The 22,639-nt window shown below is 56.4% G+C and overlaps 2 protein-coding genes across 2 annotated transcripts; both read right to left on the reverse strand.

Moving 5' to 3' along the window:
• Positions 1-233: 233 nt before the first annotated feature.
• On the reverse strand, positions 234-5,391 carry LOC140596370 (ral guanine nucleotide dissociation stimulator-like). The gene is made up of 10 exons (XM_072745049.1): positions 5,343-5,391; positions 4,908-5,146; positions 3,911-4,126; positions 3,449-3,552; positions 2,878-2,947; positions 2,050-2,121; positions 1,556-1,630; positions 977-1,009; positions 504-625; positions 234-312 (listed from the first exon to the last, which is right to left on the reverse strand). The coding sequence occupies exons 1-10, from the start codon at positions 5,389-5,391 to the stop codon at positions 234-236; spliced, it is 1,059 nt and encodes a 352-aa protein (XP_072601150.1).
• Positions 5,392-16,004: 10,613 nt separating this feature from the next.
• Positions 16,005-21,163, reverse strand: LOC140596382 (ral guanine nucleotide dissociation stimulator-like). The gene is made up of 10 exons (XM_072745053.1): positions 21,115-21,163; positions 20,680-20,918; positions 19,683-19,898; positions 19,221-19,324; positions 18,650-18,719; positions 17,822-17,893; positions 17,328-17,402; positions 16,748-16,780; positions 16,275-16,396; positions 16,005-16,083 (listed from the first exon to the last, which is right to left on the reverse strand). The coding sequence occupies exons 1-10, from the start codon at positions 21,161-21,163 to the stop codon at positions 16,005-16,007; spliced, it is 1,059 nt and encodes a 352-aa protein (XP_072601154.1).
• Between the last annotated feature and the right edge of the window lie 1,476 nt (positions 21,164-22,639).

The following is a 22,639-nucleotide window of genomic DNA, read 5'->3' on the forward strand; positions in this document are numbered from 1 at the left end:
ATCTGGGGGAAAAAGATGGAAAGTGACTATGAGACTCTTTAACTCTCTCACATTACTACAGGAAGTCAAAGGCCCAAACTCCTCCTGGACTGTAAAGCGGCTTTAATATCACAACATTGAAGTCTTCCGTTTACAAGTGAAGACAATGACGTATCGTCCTCCCAGTAGAAGAGGCGGGAGGAAGTGGTGTCCTGCAGACGGGCCCCGTCCCCGTGAGGCCCCTGCACCTCGGCTCAGGCCTGAGGGTGACTGCGGGCGGCTCCTCCTGTCTGGGGGCAGGCTCGGGGCTCCAGCTGGCAGGACAGGGTGTAGCTGAGGACAGAGGGACACGTGTGAGTTGGGCAGGAGCTTCAATTCCGGAGCCTTCCCTGGGATTTCCAAGGAGCTGGAGCCTGGAGCCCCAGCAGCAGGGCTGGAGGCGGCCCCGGGGGCCTGAGGAGAAGGATCCCTAGAGGCCCCCCCGAGTTGGCTCCCCCTCCCGCCCTCAGCCCTGGGAGCCTCACCTCTCGTCCTCGCTGAGCCACGTCCCAGCCTGGAACCAGGCCCGGAACGGCTGCTCGGGCTCTATGTGGTACCGATCCGCGGCCACCTGGAGCAGCAGGATCTCGGTGAGGACTCGGTACTCCTGGGCCCAGAGAGAGGACATGGCATGAGAGGCCCGGGGGGCGGAGAGGCCTTCGGCGGCTGCGCCCGGGACAGGCGTCGGGGCTGGTCTCTGCCACGTGGTGACCCCCCATCCTGCACACTCCTCCCGGCCCAGCTTGTTCTCAGATGGGAGCACACCCCGCCCCGGCCTGGCCAGGTGTCCCCGATGGCGGTGCCTCTGGCCTTGACAACTACAGGGACTTTGCCGTTATCAGGGAGCCATTCCCGACAATGTGACAATGCGGGGATGGAGGACCAGCGTGGTCCTCCCTGGGACCCCTCTGCTGGCCCCAGCCCCACCCTCCCTGCGGGAGCTCAGAGAAACCCTCACCTTGTTCTTCTTCCGGTGGTTGACCTCATTGCCCTGGAAAGCAGACGAGCACAGGCCATCAGGGGGGCCGCGGGGTGCTGCTGGGTGCTGCTATCCCCCTCACGCCACCCTAGGGCCAGGCACACAGGGGCCAGGACTCCCAGGGGAACAGGCCTGCGATCCAGGCCAGGCCCCGGGAGCCAGGGAAAGGAGCCCTGGGGGGCAGGTGAGGCTTCCGGGAGCACAGGAGGGGAGGCCAGAGCCTCAGGTGGACAGGAGACGCGAGGCTCCCGAAGGGCCCGCTCAGGCCGGGGCCCCTGACGTCACTCTGCCCCCACAGGCAACCTCAACGGACAGGCTGAGGCCCACACAGCCTGACCTCTGAAGGTTGGCATTCGGGCCGCAGATTCGATCTCGGGACCCGTGACCTGGGTGCAGCCTCCCTCCTCTCCTCCCAGACGTGGGCCAGGGACCCTCGCTCCCAGGGCATTGGGGAGCCTGTCACGAGGGGAGACTTGCCAAGGACGGAGACCTCGGGGCTCGGCTCAGGGGCCCTGTGCTCCCCACATGAGGGCCCCGTCCCAGCCCCGGGCCACGCACCTCCAGGTACTCCTCCATGGCAGTATCCAACATGAACAGGTCGGTGAGGAAGGTGCCCAGGAAGGGGACGACACCCTGTGTCGGGGTGGGTGTGGAATGAGGCCCTGCTCCCGTGTCCACGGGGACCCTCCCCGGGACAGGTCAGCCCCCCGGCCCGCCCGCCCCAGCTCCCACCTGCTGCTGACCAGGACTCTTGGGGCATCCATGGTTTCCCCCCTCTCCCTCGGAGAACACCAGAGTCCTCCAAACAGCTCAAGGGCCAGCGGTAGGACATCGGGGTGTAGGTGCCCCGGGCCCTGCGCCCCACAGACACATTGTCTCCAGCTGTATAAACCCTCCTCCGGGTCACCTCGAAAGAAGTGTTGTCGAAGCTGTGGCTCCGGGAGGCAGAGCCGGAGTCGGGAGGCCCCACCTGCCTTGATTTGGGGGCTTCCAGCTCTCAGGGGAGACCCCTCTCCTCTGGGCTCGAGGCCACGGATCTGGGGCTCGCTCACCTGCTGCTGCTGCCGCCTCTTCCATGCTCTCTGCACGCTGATCCCCAGGGCTCCAAGCTTAGCTGGCCGGTCCTGCAGGGCCAAGGACAAGTTCCTCAAGAGCAGGATCACCCTGGGCCCTTCTCCCCATGATCGTTTTGTCTTTTTCTTTTCTCTTTTTAAATTTATTTTTAATTGCTGTTCAAATTGCCACCATATACAATACCCCAGTGCTCATCCCATCAGGTGCCCCCCTCAGTGCCCGTCACACTGTCACCGCCACCCCCGCCCTCACCCCTTCCACCCCCCATCTTTAACCTCAGACCCTGGACATCTGACCCAAGGCACAGGGTGGCAGCTACATCGTCCTTCAGCTTGCCATGAGGGATTCCAGAACAACCTCAGCTCCAGCATTCATGGCTGCGTGACCTTGAGCTTGCAGCAGCCTGGCCTCCCAGAGCCTGGATCCTCACTGGGAAAGGGGCGAATTCCAGCTCCCCCCTTGGTCCCCCGAGGACCCAGGGTCCTATTCCCACCATCACTGTTGGGGCCCTCATCCCATGCAAACCCCTCACAGAGCGCAGGCCTGTCCTCCGGGCTCTCCAGTTCGGGAGAGGCCCCCATCGGGACCGGCTGGCGACAGGGAGCGCGAGTGTCCAACTCAGGGATCCTGGTTCAGCGGCAGCTGCTTTTCCACCTCTTGTGGATTTTCACCCCAGGCTGCGTCCACGGTCATGCCAAAGGCTGCACTCGCTGAAGGAATGCTCCGGGACGGTCCCTGATTCAGTCACGAAGGACACCGTGGCTCCCACGCCGCCTCTCTTTCTATCCCAACACCTCCCATACTACCTTGAGAAGCAGGTTCCTGCTCTGGGCATTGTCCTGGGAGCACAGTTTTTCAAATGTTCGAATCTTCTTCCTGAGTAGAGCGAGAGAAGGCAGGACGGATGTTGGCACACTAGGGTAGGGTTGAGGGCAAGTTCCTGTGATCTGAGACCTCGAGGGAGTCCAACTGCTGGGTCGGGGTGTCTTTGGGTTCCTCTGACCACTCAGCTCGTTGCAGCACATGGGAGAGAGCTGTCGTGTGGGTCATCTGGTGCAACCGAAGCCCTCTTAATTGAACAGCTCTGCTTTGGTCACTTTTGGTTTCAATTGGGAAGAGACTCCAGTTGCTGTCATGTTCACATCCAGATACTTGTAACTCAGCACAGCCCAGACTCCCCAAATGGGGACATTAGGAGGCATGGTGGCCTCTTCACCTGGTAGGCTGAGAAAATCACCTGCCTGCCTGCCCACCCACGTCCTGTTGTCATGGAGTACTGCCTCCTAGGAAGTCCAGGGGGACCGAGGAAGCCAGAATGGACAGGCATCCGGGCCATCCCTCATCCTTCATGGTCCTTCTGGAGCGAGGACCCCTCACCTGGAAACTTTGGCCCATGTGTTCTTCAGGCGGTGAACGGAGACACTCTGCAGAGCCGAGAGGATGGCGTGCAGGGAGGAGTAGTTCCGTAAGGCTCGGCAAGCCTGGGGAGGAAGAGCAGGAGCTGTCAGGGGGCCGGCAGGAGCCCTGCTGGCTGGAGAGCTGCACTCCTCTCAGTGTCAGTCTCCTCTCCCGGATGAGACCGATGTCCAGGGGCCTACAGAAGGGCGCATGGAGGACGCCGCGAAGAGCCCTGCTGGGGAGAGGGGGCGTTTCCCGTCCCTCCAAGGAAAGAGTCACGTGGGGACTGAGCACCCCAACACTGGGCCATGCGAGGAAAGGTCAGCAAGGCCCCCCGGGAAGAAGACCTGAGACCAGAGACTTCAACCTTGAGGAATGGTCAAGGGAAGAGCAGTTCCCAGGCTCAGGAGAGCAGGTCCGCCGGGCCTCCCGTAGGCTTACCTTGGCCACCTTGATCCAGTGCTCCAGCACCACCGCCCTGTCCCGGGCCGTCATGTGTGCGTTGCCAAGGCAGGTGGTGATCACGCAGTTGGCCACGTTGTTGAACTGGGTCACGGTGGCACTGACTGTGCATGTCCGGTGCTCATAGCCAGGCTCATTTCTCTTGGACCAGATGGAGCCCAGGCACTGTTGGGGCTGCACCTTCTTGAACAGATCCTAGAGAAGAGGGGGACGCTCGCTCACACAGCCATTGCACATGCAGGATTCATGTCCTACATCGGGGTCCCCTGTCAGAGCCGGGGCTCAGCAAGGGCAGAAAGTGGCCTGAACCCAGGTAGAGTCGCTGCACTGCCCTGCATTCCTCTTCCCTGAGGGAGCCCAGTGCAGGATGAACGAGGAGCAGATACTCTCAGGGGGTGGTGGGGGGCAGGAGGGCGCTGTACCCTGGTCCTCCCCTGTAACTTCAAGTTACTGGTGGCAGCTCAAGGGGGCTCCTCAGGGGGCAACTTCCCCTCCCAGTGTTCATGCCCTGGCCCTCCTCCCCTCTCAGCAGCACATTCTCACAGAGGGGGGGAAAGCCACAGATTTGTCTGCCTCCCTTTACTTCAGCTCACATTTGACACCTAAACAGTGTGGGGTGCTCGGCCTCCAAGGCAGGTGCATGGTGAGCCTTGGGCTCAGCTGCACACAGTGAGTTGCCTCCGGCCCCCCGCCCCCCGCTCATGACCAGGGCCTGCCCGTTTGCCCACAGGTTCTGGCTCATTTAGGCGACACAGGGACTCTGCGTCAGTCCTTCCCAGGGTCTAGCTCCACAGTGTGCAGGTGGGCAGTGAGAGCAAGGGTTTGAGGCACGGGACAGGGCCTTGTGGTTGGTAAGGGATGGAGCTGAGATCTGGGCCCGACCACACAAGCCCACATCACGGAAAGGAAGGTTTTGGGCAGAAGACGGCAGGAAACAAGCCTGCCCCGGCCCCGGTCTGGAAGCCCCGCTGCTCACCGCGTCTATGGAGGTCAACTGCTCTGCCACCAGCTTGGGAGGGAAGGCCATGAGCCCGGGCTGCTCCCCATGCCGCGGGTGCTCGGGGGTTGCCCAGGGGCAGGTGGCCTCTGGGGCTGGAGGTGGCTCCGTCTTTGTGCTTTGGGAAGGAGTGTCAGTCCCCACGAAGGCTGGTGGTGGAACTGACTGCAGCTCACGACCCGGTACACGGGAGGAAGGCACCAGCTCTTGTGCCAGGTCTGGAGTAGTCGAGGGAGGAGACGCTGGAAGGAGCCGTGGAGCTGGCCCTGGGACAGGATAAGGAGACATGTGTGTCCACGGGACTGACTTGCCCCATGCCCTTCCAAACACAGGGAAGAGTCCATGGCCGATAGAGAAACACCCAGCCCCTGAACCCCATCCCGGAGAGTCTGCCCAGCTTGCCATCCCCCTTACCCTCTGACTCTGCATCTGCCTCCGTGAGCTGCAGAAGTTGCCGTGGCATCACGAGAATGGGGGCATGGCAACTCAGGCCATACAGGTTGGCCTGCACCCAGGGCCCCTGTACATCGAAGCAGGCCCAGTGCAGGGATGGCCAGGTGTTCTGCAGATTCTGGTCAGGCCAGGTCCCCGAGATGGGAGAGAGGCTGCTGGGGAGAGTCATATGCGGACCAGCATCAGAGCCTGGCCGCTCATGCCCCATGGTACTCCCATAGCACCATTCTTTGTGTATGGGTCCCCGAAATGTCCCCAGCATGACCTCTAGCCCTCCTGTCCCTGTTTTTGCAGTGGCGGACCTGGTATCCAGAAAACCTGTCTGAGTCTGGTTTTTCTACTTATCGTCTCTTCTCAATGACCAAGGGCCTCGTCTACTCCATCCTCCACGCCACAGGTATTGGGGCTTAGGTTTGTGGCAGATTGGTGAGTGCTCTGCTCACCAAAGCTTCTGTTCTTGGCCCCAGCGGTGGAGGTCACAAGAGGTGGTAGAGAGAGGTGCAGGAGGAGCAAGATGGGACAGTTGAAGGGATGGATGTTTGAGGCACCGAATCCGCCCAGGCTGTGCTCCGCTCCCCAGAGGGCTCCGGACCCCATCGACAGCTCCCTTTGACTCATTCGCCTCTTCACAGGAAGCCCCCACAGTGAAGCCCTCCCAGTGGAAATCAAGAGTCTATGAGATCCCTGGCTCTGGGAGTCACTCCCCAGCCACAAACCACAGTCTCCCAATGTGCTCTGTGGAGGAATTAAGGTTCTCCTCCTGGATCCAAAGATCAATCAAAGTTTTACTTGAACTTTCCCAAAATTATTTTGAGGATATTTACTAATTAGACAAGGAGAGAGAGAAGGAAAGAGTGAGAGAGAGAGAGAGAGAGAATAAGCAAGGTGAGCAGGCGCCCCACTGAGCAGGGAGCCCAATGTAGGGCTCAAACACAGGACCCTGGGACAATGACCTGACCTGATGGCCGAGGCCTTCCTGACCGAGCCACCCAGTGCCCTTAGTTGATCTTATCGTCCATGAGAATGGTCCAAATATGGGTGGATCCATTCATCCCTGGAGGCGGCCAGGAAGATGTCAGATCTAACAAACTATGGACGTGTGTGCCCACCACCTGCAGAGTGCTCGACTGTCTGACACCCTGATGAGTCTTGGACCGAGACGCTGTATGTTCTTTATTCCTTCAAATATCTCAGTGACTAGAAATGTGTCTGCAGTACTCGGTGCTTAATATGTGTTATTGGATGACGGACTCCCAACCAGCACTTTCCATCTCCTGAGTGGACCTGAAGCTGCTCGTTCATTCCTCAGTGACCTCTCCTCTGGCCACATAAAGGACAAGTATCAGGACCAGTGAGATGGAATCTGAGAAGTCCTTTGCACACAGGCAAACGGCCTGCTTTGTCCGTGCTTCTGTCAACCCAGAGGGCCACAGGCCCATGAGGGCCGATGAGGAGAGCTTGTTCGCTGGGGAGAGACGACTGCTCCACGGGAAGATGCCCAGCAGCCCTTTCTACAGGGCCAGGCCCCAGAGAAGTCCAGGCCATGTTTCCTCTCCGGATTTCCCACAGTAGCCTCATGAGGTTCATCCTCTTACCCCAGCACTTTTCAGAGGAGGACACGGAAGCTCAGAGAGGTGCAATGACATTGCCGAAACATACTGGTAGTAGAGGCGAGCCCCCCGCCCCTGTGCTGTGTATGGGGTGGTCACTCACCCAGAGAATTGCTGGCCCAGGACTTGTTGGGCTGCGGTGAACACTTGGTAGAGACATGAAATGACTGGGTTGATGATGAGGCTTCTGTCCTGGAAGGATGGCACCAAGGACTGTAGCAAATCATCCACTCTCCCTTCTCTGAGCGTCAGCATGGTCCGGGCCTCACGCAGGGATAGGGTTGATTCCTTTTCACACCAGAGACACAAGGAGGGGCCCTGCAGTCAGCTTCCAAACCGTGAACCACTGGGAAGATCAGGGTCCGTTGGTCGGCCCAGAGACTCCCATCCCCTCGGGAAGTTGCACAGGACAAGGGACTCGAGTGCCCACACAGAAAAAGGTTCGAGGCTTCAAAGTACCATTGGTTTCAGGGCAGACATGGTAAAGCATTGGCAACCTCAACACATTCTGTCAGCTGAGCAACAACAGCATTCCTCTCAGCTAATAGCTCTTATGAAGACCAGGATGCCACAGAGTCTTCAGTTACATCCCAACTGCCACTAGAACACAGAGGCCTAGACCCTCAAATGCTGCTCAAGATCATACACATTGGGGGTGAGAGGAGACCAGAGCATGAGCTGCATGGGGTCTCCCTTATGTGGATGTGGCTTGGGCTGTTCCTGACCTACGAGGAAGGCTCGGGGGAAAACTCCCTTCTCCTGCAGGGCCCAAGAGCATCAGTTGTTTCTTGTCTGGGTTCTGGGCTTGCCCTGATCCTCTCTGGGTCTTGAGTTTGACCATGAATGTGGACCTGCTCTTACCGCAGACCTTCAATGGATGTGGTTGGTGGCCTGATGCCCCTGTGCTTGTCAGGGGAGATGGAGGAGTTCAACTCTTGGAGAAACTCCTCCAAGAGTTCCTGGGTGGAACATTCCAAAGAGAGCCAGCTACTGGTGTCAGGAAGCATCAGAGGCCTTCCCCTAATCTGGGGCTCCAGGTTATGGCAGATCTAGCATCCAAAGCTGTCTATGGGGACACATAAGGTGCTCCTCGCAGCACTGCAGACATGGCAGGAGAATGGCATCAGGTCAGGTGCCAAGGGCCTTGAAAGTCTGAACCCTGTGGCAGACAGCCCCATTGATGAAGGACTACGACGATCTATCAGGATACAGCTCATGAGCTGTTGGGCCTACCGTGATCTGATGTGTTCTGAGAGACGACATGTTATTGAGAAACATATGGAGAGAAACTATGTACACATTCGATATGAAAACATATAGGATGGCTTCATCCCACCCTTGCTTTTGTGTTACATCTCCCTCTTTACTGTGATGATTTGGAAGGGCTCAGAGAAGGTCTGCAGGGACAGTGGAGCTGGCTTCTACACAGCATATCTGGGATGAGTAGGTCAATTAATAAAAACAGAAGTAAAACCCATAGATCCTCAAGGCTTGGGGAAAAACAAGCCAAAACAACCCCCCTACAACTCCTCCAAACGTGAACTCTCTGCCGCACCACTCCAACACAGGTGAAGGGTGTCCTCCCACATCCCACGTAGCCAGAGGCTAGGCGTGGAGGTTCAGATCTCTCTGAGGTTGGGCCTGTGGGACACTCTTGTGGCCACACTAGGGGAGGGCCCCGGGTTTCACTGCATGTTCGTGTGGGGGCCATATTTCTGGGGTGAGCCCTCTTCCCTGCCTCACCTCAGAGCAGCACCGATCCCTGTTTGTCGGGAGCACCAGATCATTGTCTAGGGAGCTGGAATAGTTGAATCCACACACCATCTCCTCCAAGACCTCCTGGGTGCAGGTCTGCAAATACAGTGCCCCGTATATACAGGGCCAAGAGACCTTAGGGTCCTCCCTCTCCATCACCCCCGAGGGGACACCCCCATTAGAAACCGCGTTCTCCCGTACAGGCCAGAGGGGCAGCTGTGGAGACATCTGGCAAGGAGGGAGCCACATGAAAGAGGCTGTTGGGTTCATGACCCACATACTGGGAGTGGAGCTGTGTGCCCAGCACTCCCCTTCTCATGCGCCTGCTATGGCCTGGGGTCCTAACACCAAAGGTGTGTCAGGCTGCCAACACCTGGCAGCTGGTCTCTTCCCAGAAGGGCACGTTCCTCTCCTCGGTCCCCTCTACACTCACACACACACACACACACACACACACACACACACACACACACCCAGACACAGTCACATACACATAAACACACAGACACACACACAGTGAGGTATCAGGGGTGGGAGCCCGCTCAGCTGAGATCACAGTGTGCCTGCTCTCCAGTGGCCTCCCCAAGTTGCCTTGTGGTACCTGTTGAGGTCTCCCGCCACAGAAGCAGAAGCTTCGGAGAAGAGGGCCGAGCCGACGTCGACAGCTACGTGAACATCTCTCACTCTGGACTCTGCAGAGCCCAGAGCGCCTCAACGTAGGACAACAGCAAGAGGACATCTTGTTCTCTCAACCGTCTCCAGTAAGGTGAGCGGTTGTGGAATGCAGGTGCCTGGTCACCAGAGTTCCGAATCAGTTGCGGGGCTGTCACCAAGGAAGTGACATCACTTTTTCGAGATCCTGGGACCTGGGCCCCTTCCTCCAGTCAGCCCTATCCTGAGCCCCTTCTTGGCAGATGAATGCTTCCCCCATGCCATCCCCTTCACTGTACATCATGAGCCACGAAATGCCATAGACACAACCCACTGAACATGCAATGAGGTCTACCTGTGAGGACCCGGAGCTGAATTCAGACCTTTATGTCTCTGTTTTCCCAGTGCTGTGTCCTACCTACCCCACCGGGTCTCTCAAATAGTCCAGTTTCCCAACCTGCACTGTGGGGATCAGCCTAGAATGTCCTCTCTAGACACATCACCAGGGGCCTATGGATGATATTTCTAAGGCGTGTGCGCCGGTATCCCGTGTATCTGAGGCACAGATATACGGATGGGAGGCTGACCAGACGGGGTGGCATGAGCCACGGAGCAACACTAGAAAGCGGCCTGGGCTCCAGCAATGGAATCTCACAATAGCAGGTTCCTCTGGCCTCATTTCAACGGGGGCACCATGATGGGATGGAAATGCTCCACAGGCAGCCAGGGTCTGAGGCTAGGACTTCTAGGACTGTGTTGACTAGCAGTGGTGAGAGTGGACATCCCTGTCTCCTTCCTGATCTTCGGGGAAAGGCTCCCAGTGCTTCCCCATTGAGAATGATATTGGCTGTGGGCTTTTGGCAGATGGCTTTTAAGATGTGAAGGAGTGTACCCACTGTCCCTACACTCTGAAGAGTTTTCATCAGGAATGGAGGCTGTATTTTGTCAAATGCTTTCTCTGCATCTATTGAGAGGACCCCATGATTCTTGTTTTTTCTCTTGCTGATATGACCAATCACATTGATTGCTTTAGAGTGTTGAACCAGCAGCCTTGCATCCTGGGCATAAATCCCACTTGGTCATGATGAACAATCCTCTTAATGTCGCATTGGATTCTATTGGCTTGTATCTTGTTGAGAATTTTTCCATCCATGTTCATTAGGGATATTGGTCTGTAATTCTCCTTTCTGGTGGGTTTTTTGTCTAGTTTTGGAAAAAAGGTGATGCTGTCCTCATAGAAGGAGTCTGGAATTACTCCATCTCTTTCTATCTTTCCGAACAGCTTTAGTAGAATAGGTATGGTTTCTCCTTTCCGTTTGACAGAATTCCCCAGGGAAACCATCTGGCCCTGGACTTTTGCGTCTTGGGAGGTTTTTGATGACGGCTTCAATTTCCTCCCTGGTTATTGGCCTGTCAGGTTTTCTATTTCCTTCTGTTCCAGTTTTGGTCATTTGTGGTTTCCCAGAAATGCGTCCATTTCTTCTATATTGTCTAATTTATTGGTGTATTGCTGCTCATGAAATGTTTTTAAAATCGTTTGTGTTTCCTTCGTGTTGGTGGGAATCTCTCCTTTGTCATTCATGATTTTATTAATTCGTGGCTTTTCTCTCTTCTTTTTAATAAGGCTGGCTCATGGTTTATCTACGTTCTTAATTTTTTCAAAGAACCAACTCCTTGTTTTGTTGATCGGGTCTTCCGATCTCTATTTCATTAAGTTCTGTTCGAATCTTTATTAACACTCTTCTTCTGCTGGGTGTAGTTTCTATTTGCTTTTTTGTCTCCAGTTCCTTTATATGCAAGGTGAGCTTTTGTATCTGAGTTCTTTCCAGGTTTTGGATGGATGCTTGCATTGTGATGTATTTCCCCCTCAGGCTGCTTTTGCTGTATCCCAAAGATTGGGAACTGTTCTACCTTCATTCTCATTAGCTTCCATGAGTCTTTTTAGTTCTTCTCTAATTTCCTGCTTGACCCTTTCATCTTTTCGCAGGATGGTCCTTCACCTCCATGTGTTTGAAATCCTTCCAAACTTCTTCTTGTGATTTAGTTCTAATTTCAAAGCATTATGGTGTGAAAATAGGCAGGGGACGATCCCAATCCTTGGTATCGGTTCAGACCTGATTTGTGACCCAGTATGTGGTCTCTTCTGGAGAAAGTTCCGGGCGCACTTGAGAAGAATGTGTATTCAGTTGCATTTGGATGTAAAGTTCTGTAAATATCTGTGAAATCCACCTGGTCCAGTGTATCATTTAAAGCTCTTGTTTCTTCGGAGATGTCGTGCTTAGAAGATCTGTCGATCGTATAAAGCGCTACGTTCAAGTCACCAAGTGTAAGTGTATTATTATCTCAGTATGTCTTAACTTTGGTGACTAATTGGGTGATGTACTTGGCAGCTCCCACATTCGGGGCATACATATTGATGATTGTTAGGTCTTCTTGTTGGATAGTATGATATAGTGTCCCTCTTCATCTCCCACTACAGTCTTGGGGATAAACTTTAGCTTATCTGATATAAGGATGGCTACCCCTGCTTTCTTTTGAGGACCATTTGAATGGTACACGGTTCTCCACCCTTTCATTTTTGGGCTGTAGGTGTTTCCCTCAAATGAGTCTCATGGATCCCTGGGTGGCTCAGCAGTTTGGCACCTGCCTTTGGCCCAGGGCGTGATCCTGGATTCCCGGGATTGAGTCCCACATCCGGCTCCAGGCCTGGAGCCTGCTTCTCTTTCTTCCTGTGTCTCTGCCTCTCTCTCTCTCTCTCTCTGTCCATCATCAATCAAAAAATCAATCAATCAATCAATCAATCAATCTTTCAAAAAAATAAAAATGAAATGAGTCTCTTGTAGACAGCAAATAGTTGGGTCTTGCTTTTTCATCCAGTCTGAAACTCTGTGCCTTTTGATGGGGTCATTAAGTCCATTCACGTTCAGAGTTAGTATTGAAAGATATACATTTAGTGTCATCATGATACCTATTCAGTCCGTGTTTTTGTGGATTGTCTCCTTGGACTTCCTCTTTCTTTACAGAGTCCTCCTTAGTATTTCTTGCAGAGCCGGCTTGGTGGTCACATATTCTTCCAGTTCCTGCCTATCTTGGAAGCTCTTGATCTCTCCTTCTGTTCTGGATGAGAGCCTTGCTGGATACAGGCTTCTCGGATGCAGGTTCATCTCATTTAGGACCCCTGAATACATCCTGCCGGCCCTTTCTGGCCTGTTGGGTCTCTCTGGAGAGGTCTGCTGTTAATCTAATATATCTACCCGTAAAAGTCAGAGATTTCTTGTCTCTTGCAGCTTTAAGGATCTTCTCTTTATCTTTGGAATTTGCAAGTTTCACTCTTAAATGTCAAGGTGTTGAGTGGTTTTTATTCCTTTTGGGGGGGATCTCTCTATTTCCTGGATCTGAATGCCTGTTTCCCTTCGCAAGTTAGGAAAGTTCTCAGCTTGGATTTGTTCAAGTGCAGTGTCTGGAACTCTGTCCCTTGCGGCACCCTCGGGAACCCCAAGTAAATGGAGATTTTTCCTTCTGAGGCTGTCATTTTATTCCCTTAACCAATCCTCATGATCTCTTAAATGTTTTTATCTTTTATCCTCAGTTTCCCCCTTTGCCTTCAACTTGTCTTCTATGTCTCTCACTCGTTCTTCTACCTCGTGAACCTTCGTCTTTAGGACCTCTAGTTTGGATTGCATCTCATTTAATGAATTTTTAATTTCTGCCTGATTAATTCTAAAATCTGCAGTCATGAAGTCTCTTGAATCCTTTACGCTTTTTTCTAGACACTTGTAGGTTTATAATTGTGCTTCTGAATTGGCTTTCTGACATTGAATTGTAATCCACATTCTGTAACTCAGTGGGAGAGACGACTGTTTCTGAGTCTCCCTTTTGAGGTTAGTTTTTCCTTCTAGTCATTTTGCTCAGTGCAGACTGGCCAGAAACAAGTTGTATTGGGAAAAGGAGAAAAAGAGAGAAGAGAAAGGAGAAGAAGAAGAAGAAGAAGAAGAAGAAGAAGAAGAAGAAGAAGAAGAAGAAGAAGAAGAAGAAGAAGAAGAAAGAAGGAGAAGGAGAAGGGAAAAAATGGAGGGGAAGCAAACAGAAAACAAAAAGCCAGCGGGGGTATCCTCTGACTCTATGTACTGTAAATCCTTCGACTTCCCCTGGACCTTTTCAGTGCTGCCTGGGAATAACTGGCTTTTCCGCTGTCCCTCTAGGTGGTCTTCTGGGGGCGAGGCCTGCTGTGCTGGTTCTCAGGTGTGAGCACCTGGGGGAGCTGCGCCGACCCTTGCCAGGTGCATGGCCAAGTGGGAACTGTTCATCCTGTGAGGACCCTGCTCCTACCCAGGTACAAGGTGACCTCAGGAAGAGCCACTGTGGCAGCAGCCAGCTCCCCAGCTCTGGAGTCAGCTCTCCCAGTAGCTACCTCAGCTCCCAGTCTGCAGGGGCCTGGATGCTCCGGGGGCAGGGCCCCAGACCTGCACAACTTGGTGACCCCCGGGCAGGAGCATCTTCCTCTCCTGGGCCCTCCGGGCTTCGCCTGTCCTGGGTGGAGGCCGGGACCTCGGCTGTGTCCCTGGAGCCCTGGGCACCGGGACCTGCGCTGCTTGAATCCACTCTCAGGGCCTTGGGGCCCGCTGCAGCCCTTCGGGGAGCTCGGCCGTGGGGTGGGGGCTTCCCCTGGGGCACAGGTGCTCTGTTAGTGCCCCCAGGAGCCTGAGGGCATCCCCGCCCTCCTGAGATCCTGCTCCAACTCACTGGAGCTCATGCTCCTCCGGGTGGGGAGGGCTCTCCTGTCCTTGGGGCCTTGCCCTGGGGCCTCAGCTTGGCTCCTCGGGGGGCCTCACCCTTGGAGGCTTTTTAATTTCTTTACTTTTTCCCCGTCTTCCTACCTTCATAGAAATGCCGCCTCTTCTCACTGCAGCCTTCCAGCTGTTCTCTCTTTAAATCTCAGGCCGAATTCATAGGTTTTCAGGATGATGCTAAAGTTATCTAGGTAAGTGGGGGGTGGGAAAGTGACCTGGGGACCCTCTTCTTCCACCGCCTTGGCCCCTCCCCCATTCGTAGGGGTAATTGATAGGAATATATTTATTGCCATTTGATCCCTCAGGTCATCAGCTTGGTGGCATTCCCCCATGGAAGCCCCTGAATGCTCCTCTCATTCATCATCCATCAAAGATCCAGACAGGAAATGCTCACGCGCCCACATGACATAATGAAGTACAAGACCTAAGGGGTCAGGCTCAGTTAGCGACTCCAGACAAGACAGTGTAAGTGTGTACACTGACTCTGTGTGCAAGCTGGTGAATGTCTGTGACCACGGACCTCGGAAAAACAAAGACCTAAAGTCATCCTGTCCAACAAGGAGAGTGTGGGGGTTTCTCTGGTCGAACCGTTATTCTGGCAATGGGGAGCCAATGTCTGACCCATCAGGTCCCAGCAGGTCTGAGTGGTCACTACCCCTGGACCAAGATGCCGGGGCCTTCAGGGAATTGCTCCCTCAAGAGAGCTGCCCAGGGAGGTACAGGGAGGCAGGAGATCCTAGCTCAGAAGCCAGCACAGGTGTTCTTGGAACCTGGCCCAGTTGTGGCCTTCATGTACACAAATATCTCTCCCCCTCATGCACACCAAGAGGGAAAAGGACGTCAGAGATCACTGACGAGGACCCCAGGAGGATTCCAGGCTTGGTCAGGGGTGAAGTTGGAACCTGAGAGCGAGACTGAGGGTGGAAAGCCCTGCCTGCCCTTATGTCATCCACTAATGACCTTCCCCTGGCCTCATGCCATCCATGTGTAGCACAGTCTCTTTACACGTGTGTCCCCCCACTTTAATGTTGTTGCAATCGCAGAGGTTGACCTAGACGACTCAATGCTCCGAATAATGAGAATGTCAAACCCCAAACCTGAGCTAAAATAATCCACATCAGAAAAATGGCAAGAAAAAGTCCTCCTTCCTTGAAAGTGTACAAAGGGAGCCCCTGTCCTGGGCAGGAGGGGGTCCTGGCGGGCGGTCCCCTTCAGGACCCCAGGTCGGTGGTGTTGCTGTTCCTGTGGAAGTCCCTGCACCCTCTAAATCTCAGGAGCTCGGAGGGGTGTCCCTGCTGTCTGGCCAAGTTCCTGACACTGTGCTCTGAGGAAGGGGGGCCTGGGGATGCCCTTGAGTAGCTGGGAGGAGGCAGGATCCTCTACTTCATCCCACATACAGGAGCTGGTGACTCTGTAAGATTTCTCCTTTAAAATGAGCATAAGAGGGTCTCCTGGTGGCTCAGTGTCGGGGTCTCTGCCTCTGTCTCAGGTCCTGACCCCGGAGCCCCGGGTTTGAGGCCCATGACAGGCCGCCCACAGGGAGCCCGCCTCTCTCTCTGTGTCTCTCGTGAATAAAGAAGGAATATCTGGGGGAAAAAGATGGAAAGTGACTATGAGACTCTTTAACTCTCTCACATTACTACAGGAAGTCAAAGGCCCAAACTCCTCCTGGACTGTAAAGCGGCTTTAATATCACAACATTGAAGTCTTCCGTTTACAAGTGAAGACAATGACGTATCGTCCTCCCAGTAGAAGAGGCGGGAGGAAGTGGTGTCCTGCAGACGGGCCCCGTCCCCGTGAGGCCCCTGCACCTCGGCTCAGGCCTGAGGGTGACTGCGGGCGGCTCCTCCTGTCTGGGGGCAGGCTCGGGGCTCCAGCTGGCAGGACAGGGTGTAGCTGAGGACAGAGGGACACGTGTGAGTTGGGCAGGAGCTTCAGTTCCGGAGCCTTCCCTGGGATTTCCAAGGAGCTGGAGCCTGGAGCCCCAGCAGCAGGGCTGGAGGCGGCCCCGGGGGCCTGAGGAGAAGGATCCCTAGAGGCCCCCCCGAGTTGGCTCCCCCTCCCGCCCTCAGCCCTGGGAGCCTCACCTCTCGTCCTCGCTGAGCCACGTCCCAGCCTGGAACCAGGCCCGGAACGGCTCCTCGGGCTCTATGTGGTACCGATCCGCGGCCACCTGGAGCAGCAGGATCTCGGTGAGGACTCGGTACTCCTGGGCCCAGAGAGAGGACATGGCATGAGAGGCCCGGGGGGCGGAGAGGCCTTCGGCGGCTGCGCCCGGGACAGGCGTCGGGGCTGGTCTCTGCCACGTGGTGACCCCCCATCCTGCACACTCCTCCCGGCCCAGCTTGTTCTCAGATGGGAGCACACCCCGCCCCGGCCTGGCCAGGTGTCCCCGATGGCGGTGCCTCTGGCCTTGACAACTACAGGGACTTTGCCGTTATCAGGGAGCCATTCCCGACAATGTGACAATGCGGGGATGGAGGCCAAGCGTGGTCCTCCCTGGGACCCTTCTGCTGGCCCCAGCCCCACCCTCCCTGCGGGAGCTCAGAGAAACCCTCACCTTGTTCTTCTTCCGGTGGTTGACCTCATTGCCCTGGAAAGCAGACGAGCACAGGCCATCAGGGGGGCCGCGGGGTGCTGCTGGGTGCTGCTATCCCCCTCACGCCACCCTAGGGCCAGGCACACAGGGGCCAGGACTCCCAGGGGAACAGGCCTGCGATCCAGGCCAGGCCCCGGGAGCCAGGGAAAGGAGCCCTGGGGGGGCAGGTGAGGCTTCCGGGAGCACAGGAGGGGAGGCCAGAGCCTCAGGTGGACAGGAGACGCGAGGCTCCCGAAGGGCCCGCTCAGGCCGGGGCCCCTGACGTCACTCTGCCCCCACAGGCAACCTCAACGGACAGGCTGAGGCCCACACAGCCTGACCTCTGAAGGTTGGCATTCGGGCCGCAGATTCGATCTCGGGACCCGTGACCTGGGTGCAGCCTCCCTCCTCTCCTCCCAGACGTGGGCCAGGGACCCTCGCTCCCAGGGCATTGGGGAGCCTGTCACGAGGGGAGACTTGCCAAGGACGGAGACCTCGGGGCTCGGCTCAGGGGCCCTGTGCTCCCCACATGAGGGCCCCGTCCCAGCCCCGGGCCACGCACCTCCAGGTACTCCTCCATGGCAGTATCCAACATGAACAGGTCGGTGAGGAAGGTGCCCAGGAAGGGGACGACACCCTGTGTCGGGGTGGGTGTGGAATGAGGCCCTGCTCCCGTGTCCACGGGGACCCTCCCCGGGACAGGTCAGCCCCCCGGCCCGCCCGCCCCAGCTCCCACCTGCTGCTGACCAGGACTCTTGGGGCATCCATGGTTTCCCCCCTCTCCCTCGGAGAACACCAGAGTCCTCCAAACAGCTCAAGGGCCAGCGGTAGGACATCGGGGTGTAGGTGCCCCGGGCCCTGCGCCCCACAGACACATTGTCTCCAGCTGTATAAACCCTCCTCCGGGTCACCTCGAAAGAAGTGTTGTCGAAGCTGTGGCTCCGGGAGGCAGAGCCGGAGTCGGGAGGCCCCACCTGCCTTGATTTGGGGGCTTCCAGCTCTCAGGGGAGACCCCTCTCCTCTGGGCTCGAGGCCACGGATCTGGGGCTCGCTCACCTGCTGCTGCTGCCGCCTCTTCCATGCTCTCTGCACGCTGATCCCCAGGGCTCCAAGCTTAGCTGGCCGGTCCTGCAGGGCCAAGGACAAGTTCCTCAAGAGCAGGATCACCCTGGGCCCTTCTCCCCATGATCGTTTTGTCTTTTTCTTTTCTCTTTTTAAATTTATTTTTAATTGCTGTTCAAATTGCCACCATATACAATACCCCAGTGCTCATCCCATCAGGTGCCCCCCTCAGTGCCCGTCACACTGTCACCGCCACCCCCGCCCTCACCCCTTCCACCCCCCATCTTTAACCTCAGACCCTGGACATCTGACCCAAGGCACAGGGTGGCAGCTACATCGTCCTTCAGCTTGCCATGAGGGATTCCAGAACAACCTCAGCTCCAGCATTCATGGCTGCGTGACCTTGAGCTTGCAGCAGCCTGGCCTCCCAGAGCCTGGATCCTCACTGGGAAAGGGGCGAATTCCAGCTCCCCCCTTGGTCCCCCGAGGACCCAGGGTCCTATTCCCACCATCACTGTTGGGGCCCTCATCCCATGCAAACCCCTCACAGAGCGCAGGCCTGTCCTCCGGGCTCTCCAGTTCGGGAGAGGCCCCCATCGGGACCGGCTGGCGACAGGGAGCGCGAGTGTCCAACTCAGGGATCCTGGTTCAGCGGCAGCTGCTTTTCCACCTCTTGTGGATTTTCACCCCAGGCTGCGTCCACGGTCATGCCAAAGGCTGCACTCGCTGAAGGAATGCTCCGGGACGGTCCCTGATTCAGTCACGAAGGACACCGTGGCTCCCACGCCGCCTCTCTTTCTATCCCAACACCTCCCATACTACCTTGAGAAGCAGGTTCCTGCTCTGGGCATTGTCCTGGGAGCACAGTTTTTCAAATGTTCGAATCTTCTTCCTGAGTAGAGCGAGAGAAGGCAGGACGGATGTTGGCACACTAGGGTAGGGTTGAGGGCAAGTTCCTGTGATCTGAGACCTCGAGGGAGTCCAACTGCTGGGTCGGGGTGTCTTTGGGTTCCTCTGACCACTCAGCTCGTTGCAGCACATGGGAGAGAGCTGTCGTGTGGGTCATCTGGTGCAACCGAAGCCCTCTTAATTGAACAGCTCTGCTTTGGTCACTTTTGGTTTCAATTGGGAAGAGACTCCAGTTGCTGTCATGTTCACATCCAGATACTTGTAACTCAGCACAGCCCAGACTCCCCAAATGGGGACATTAGGAGGCATGGTGGCCTCTTCACCTGGTAGGCTGAGAAAATCACCTGCCTGCCTGCCCACCCACGTCCTGTTGTCATGGAGTACTGCCTCCTAGGAAGTCCAGGGGGACCGAGGAAGCCAGAATGGACAGGCATCCGGGCCATCCCTCATCCTTCATGGTCCTTCTGGAGCGAGGACCCCTCACCTGGAAACTTTGGCCCATGTGTTCTTCAGGCGGTGAACGGAGACACTCTGCAGAGCCGAGAGGATGGCGTGCAGGGAGGAGTAGTTCCGTAAGGCTCGGCAGGCCTGGGGAGGAAGAGCAGGAGCTGTCAGGGGGCCGGCAGGAGCCCTGCTGGCTGGAGAGCTGCACTCCTCTCAGTGTCAGTCTCCTCTCCCGGATGAGACCGATGTCCAGGGGCCTACAGAAGGGCGCATGGAGGACGCCGCGAAGAGCCCTGCTGGGGAGAGGGGGCGTTTCCCGTCCCTCCAAGGAAAGAGTCACGTGGGGACTGAGCACCCCAACACTGGGCCATGCGAGGAAAGGTCAGCAAGGCCCCCCGGGAAGAAGACCTGAGACCAGAGACTTCAACCTTGAGGAATGGTCAAGGGAAGAGCAGTTCCCAGGCTCAGGAGAGCAGGTCCGCCGGGCCTCCCGTAGGCTTACCTTGGCCACCTTGATCCAGTGCTCCAGCACCACCGCCCTGTCCCGGGCCGTCATGTGTGCGTTGCCAAGGCAGGTGGTGATCACGCAGTTGGCCACGTTGTTGAACTGGGTCACGGTGGCACTGACTGTGCATGTCCGGTGCTCATAGCCAGGCTCATTTCTCTTGGACCAGATGGAGCCCAGGCACTGTTGGGGCTGCACCTTCTTGAACAGATCCTAGAGAAGAGGGGGACGCTCGCTCACACAGCCATTGCACATGCAGGATTCATGTCCTACATCGGGGTCCCCTGTCAGAGCCGGGGCTCAGCAAGGGCAGAAAGTGGCCTGAACCCAGGTAGAGTCGCTGCACTGCCCTGCATTCCTCTTCCCTGAGGGAGCCCAGTGCAGGATGAACGAGGAGCAGATACTCTCAGGGGGTGGTGGGGGGCAGGAGGGCGCTGTACCCTGGTCCTCCCCTGTAACTTCAAGTTACTGGTGGCAGCTCAAGGGGGCTCCTCAGGGGGCAACTTCCCCTCCCAGTGTTCATGCCCTGGCCCTCCTCCCCTCTCAGCAGCACATTCTCACAGAGGGGGGGAAAGCCACAGATTTGTCTGCCTCCCTTTACTTCAGCTCACATTTGACACCTAAACAGTGTGGGGTGCTCGGCCTCCAAGGCAGGTGCATGGTGAGCCTTGGGCTCAGCTGCACACAGTGAGTTGCCTCCGGCCCCCCGCCCCCCGCTCATGACCTGGGCCTGCCCGTTTGCCCACAGGTTCTGGCTCATTTAGGCGACACAGGGACTCTGCGTCAGTCCTTCCCAGGGTCTAGCTCCACAGTGTGCAGGTGGGCAGTGAGAGCAAGGGTTTGAGGCACGGGACAGGGCCTTGTGGTTGGTAAGGGATGGAGCTGAGATCTGGGCCCGACCACACAAGCCCACATCACGGAAAGGAAGGTTTTGGGCAGAAGACGGCAGGAAACAAGCCTGCCCCGGCCCCGGCCTGGAAGCCCCGCTGCTCACCGCGTCTATGGAGGTCAACTGCTCTGCCACCAGCTTGGGAGGGAAGGCCATGAGCCCGGGCTGCTCCCCATGCCGCGGGTGCTCGGGGGTTGCCCAGGGGCAGGTGGCCTCTGGGGCTGGAGGTGGCTCCGTCTTTGTGCTTTGGGAAGGAGTGTCAGTCCCCACGAAGGCTGGTGGTGGAACTGACTGCAGCTCACGACCCGGTACACGGGAGGAAGGCACCAGCTCTTGTGCCAGGTCTGGAGTAGTCGAGGGAGGAGACGCTGGAAGGAGCCGTGGAGCTGGCCCTGGGACAGGATAAGGAGACATGTGTGTCCACGGGACTGACTTGCCCCATGCCCTTCCAAACACAGGGAAGAGTCCATGGCCGATAGAGAAACACCCAGCCCCTGAACCCCATCCCGGAGAGTCTGCCCAGCTTGCCATCCCCCTTACCCTCTGACTCTGCATCTGCCTCCGTGAGCTGCAGAAGTTGCCGTGGCATCACGAGAATGGGGGCATGGCAACTCAGGCCATACAGGTTGGCCTGCACCCAGGGCCCCTGTACATCGAAGCAGGCCCAGTGCAGGGATGGCCAGGTGTTCTGCAGATTCTGGTCAGGCCAGGTCCCCGAGATGGGAGAGAGGCTGCTGGGGAGAGTCATATGCGGACCAGCATCAGAGCCTGGCCGCTCATGCCCCATGGTACTCCCATAGCACCATTCTTTGTGTATGGGTCCCCGAAATGTCCCCAGCATGACCTCTAGCCCTCCTGTCCCTGTTTTTGCAGTGGCGGACCTGGTATCCAGAAAACCTGTCTGAGTCTGGTTTTTCTACTTATCGTCTCTTCTCAATGACCAAGGGCCTCGTCTACTCCATCCTCCACGCCACAGGTATTGGGGCTTAGGTTTGTGGCAGATTGGTGAGTGCTCTGCTCACCAAAGCTTCTGTTCTTGGCCCCAGCGGTGGAGGTCACAAGAGGTGGTAGAGAGAGGTGCAGGAGGAGCAAGATGGGACAGTTGAAGGGATGGATGTTTGAGGCACCGAATCCGCCCAGGCTGTGCTCCGCTCCCCAGAGGGCTCCGGACCCCATCGACAGCTCCCTTTGACTCATTCGCCTCTTCACAGGAAGCCCCCACAGTGAAGCCCTCCCAGTGGAAATCAAGAGTCTATGAGATCCCTGGCTCTGGGAGTCACTCCCCAGCCACAAACCACAGTCTCCCAATGTGCTCTGTGGAGGAATTAAGGTTCTCCTCCTGGATCCAAAGATCAATCAAAGTTTTACTTGAACTTTCCCAAAATTATTTTGAGGATATTTACTAATTAGACAAGGAGAGAGAGAAGGAAAGAGTGAGAGAGAGAGAGAGAGAGAATAAGCAAGGTGAGCAGGCGCCCCACTGAGCAGGGAGCCCAATGTAGGGCTCAAACACAGGACCCTGGGACAATGACCTGACCTGATGGCCGAGGCCTTCCTGACCGAGCCACCCAGTGCCCTTAGTTGATCTTATCGTCCATGAGAATGGTCCAAATATGGGTGGATCCATTCATCCCTGGAGGCGGCCAGGAAGATGTCAGATCTAACAAACTATGGACGTGTGTGCCCACCACCTGCAGAGTGCTCGACTGTCTGACACCCTGATGAGTCTTGGACCGAGACGCTGTATGTTCTTTATTCCTTCAAATATCTCAGTGACTAGAAATGTGTCTGCAGTACTCGGTGCTTAATATGTGTTATTGGATGACGGACTCCCAACCAGCACTTTCCATCTCCTGAGTGGACCTGAAGCTGCTCGTTCATTCCTCAGTGACCTCTCCTCTGGCCACATAAAGGACAAGTATCAGGACCAGTGAGATGGAATCTGAGAAGTCCTTTGCACACAGGCAAACGGCCTGCTTTGTCCGTGCTTCTGTCAACCCAGAGGGCCACAGGCCCATGAGGGCCGATGAGGAGAGCTTGTTCGCTGGGGAGAGACGACTGCTCC

Source organism: Vulpes vulpes, chromosome 2 (genome assembly GCF_048418805.1).
Source record: "Vulpes vulpes isolate BD-2025 chromosome 2, VulVul3, whole genome shotgun sequence".
Taxonomy (NCBI): Eukaryota; Metazoa; Chordata; class Mammalia; order Carnivora; family Canidae; genus Vulpes; species Vulpes vulpes.

Excerpts from the sequence above, each read along its gene's own strand:
- LOC140596382 (XM_072745053.1), bottom strand. The coding sequence starts at position 21,163 with ATGCCACGGCAACTTCTGCAGCTCACGGAGGCAGATGCAGAGTCAGAG. Across the intron at positions 17,894-18,649 it reads GCAGGAACCTGCTTCTCAAG|GACCGGCCAGCTAAGCTTGG; the intron begins GTAGTATGGGAG and ends TTGGCCCTGCAG. Across the intron at positions 16,084-16,274 it reads TGGCTCAGCGAGGACGAGAG|CTACACCCTGTCCTGCCAGC; the intron begins GTGAGGCTCCCA and ends CTCTGTCCTCAG.
- LOC140596370 (XM_072745049.1), bottom strand. The coding sequence starts at position 5,391 with ATGCCACGGCAACTTCTGCAGCTCACGGAGGCAGATGCAGAGTCAGAG. Across the intron at positions 5,147-5,342 it reads GGCAGATGCAGAGTCAGAGG|ACCTGGCACAAGAGCTGGTG; the intron begins GTAAGGGGGATG and ends CGACTACTCCAG. Across the intron at positions 3,553-3,910 it reads ACTGGATCAAGGTGGCCAAG|GCTTGCCGAGCCTTACGGAA; the intron begins GTAAGCCTACGG and ends CTTCCTCCCCAG.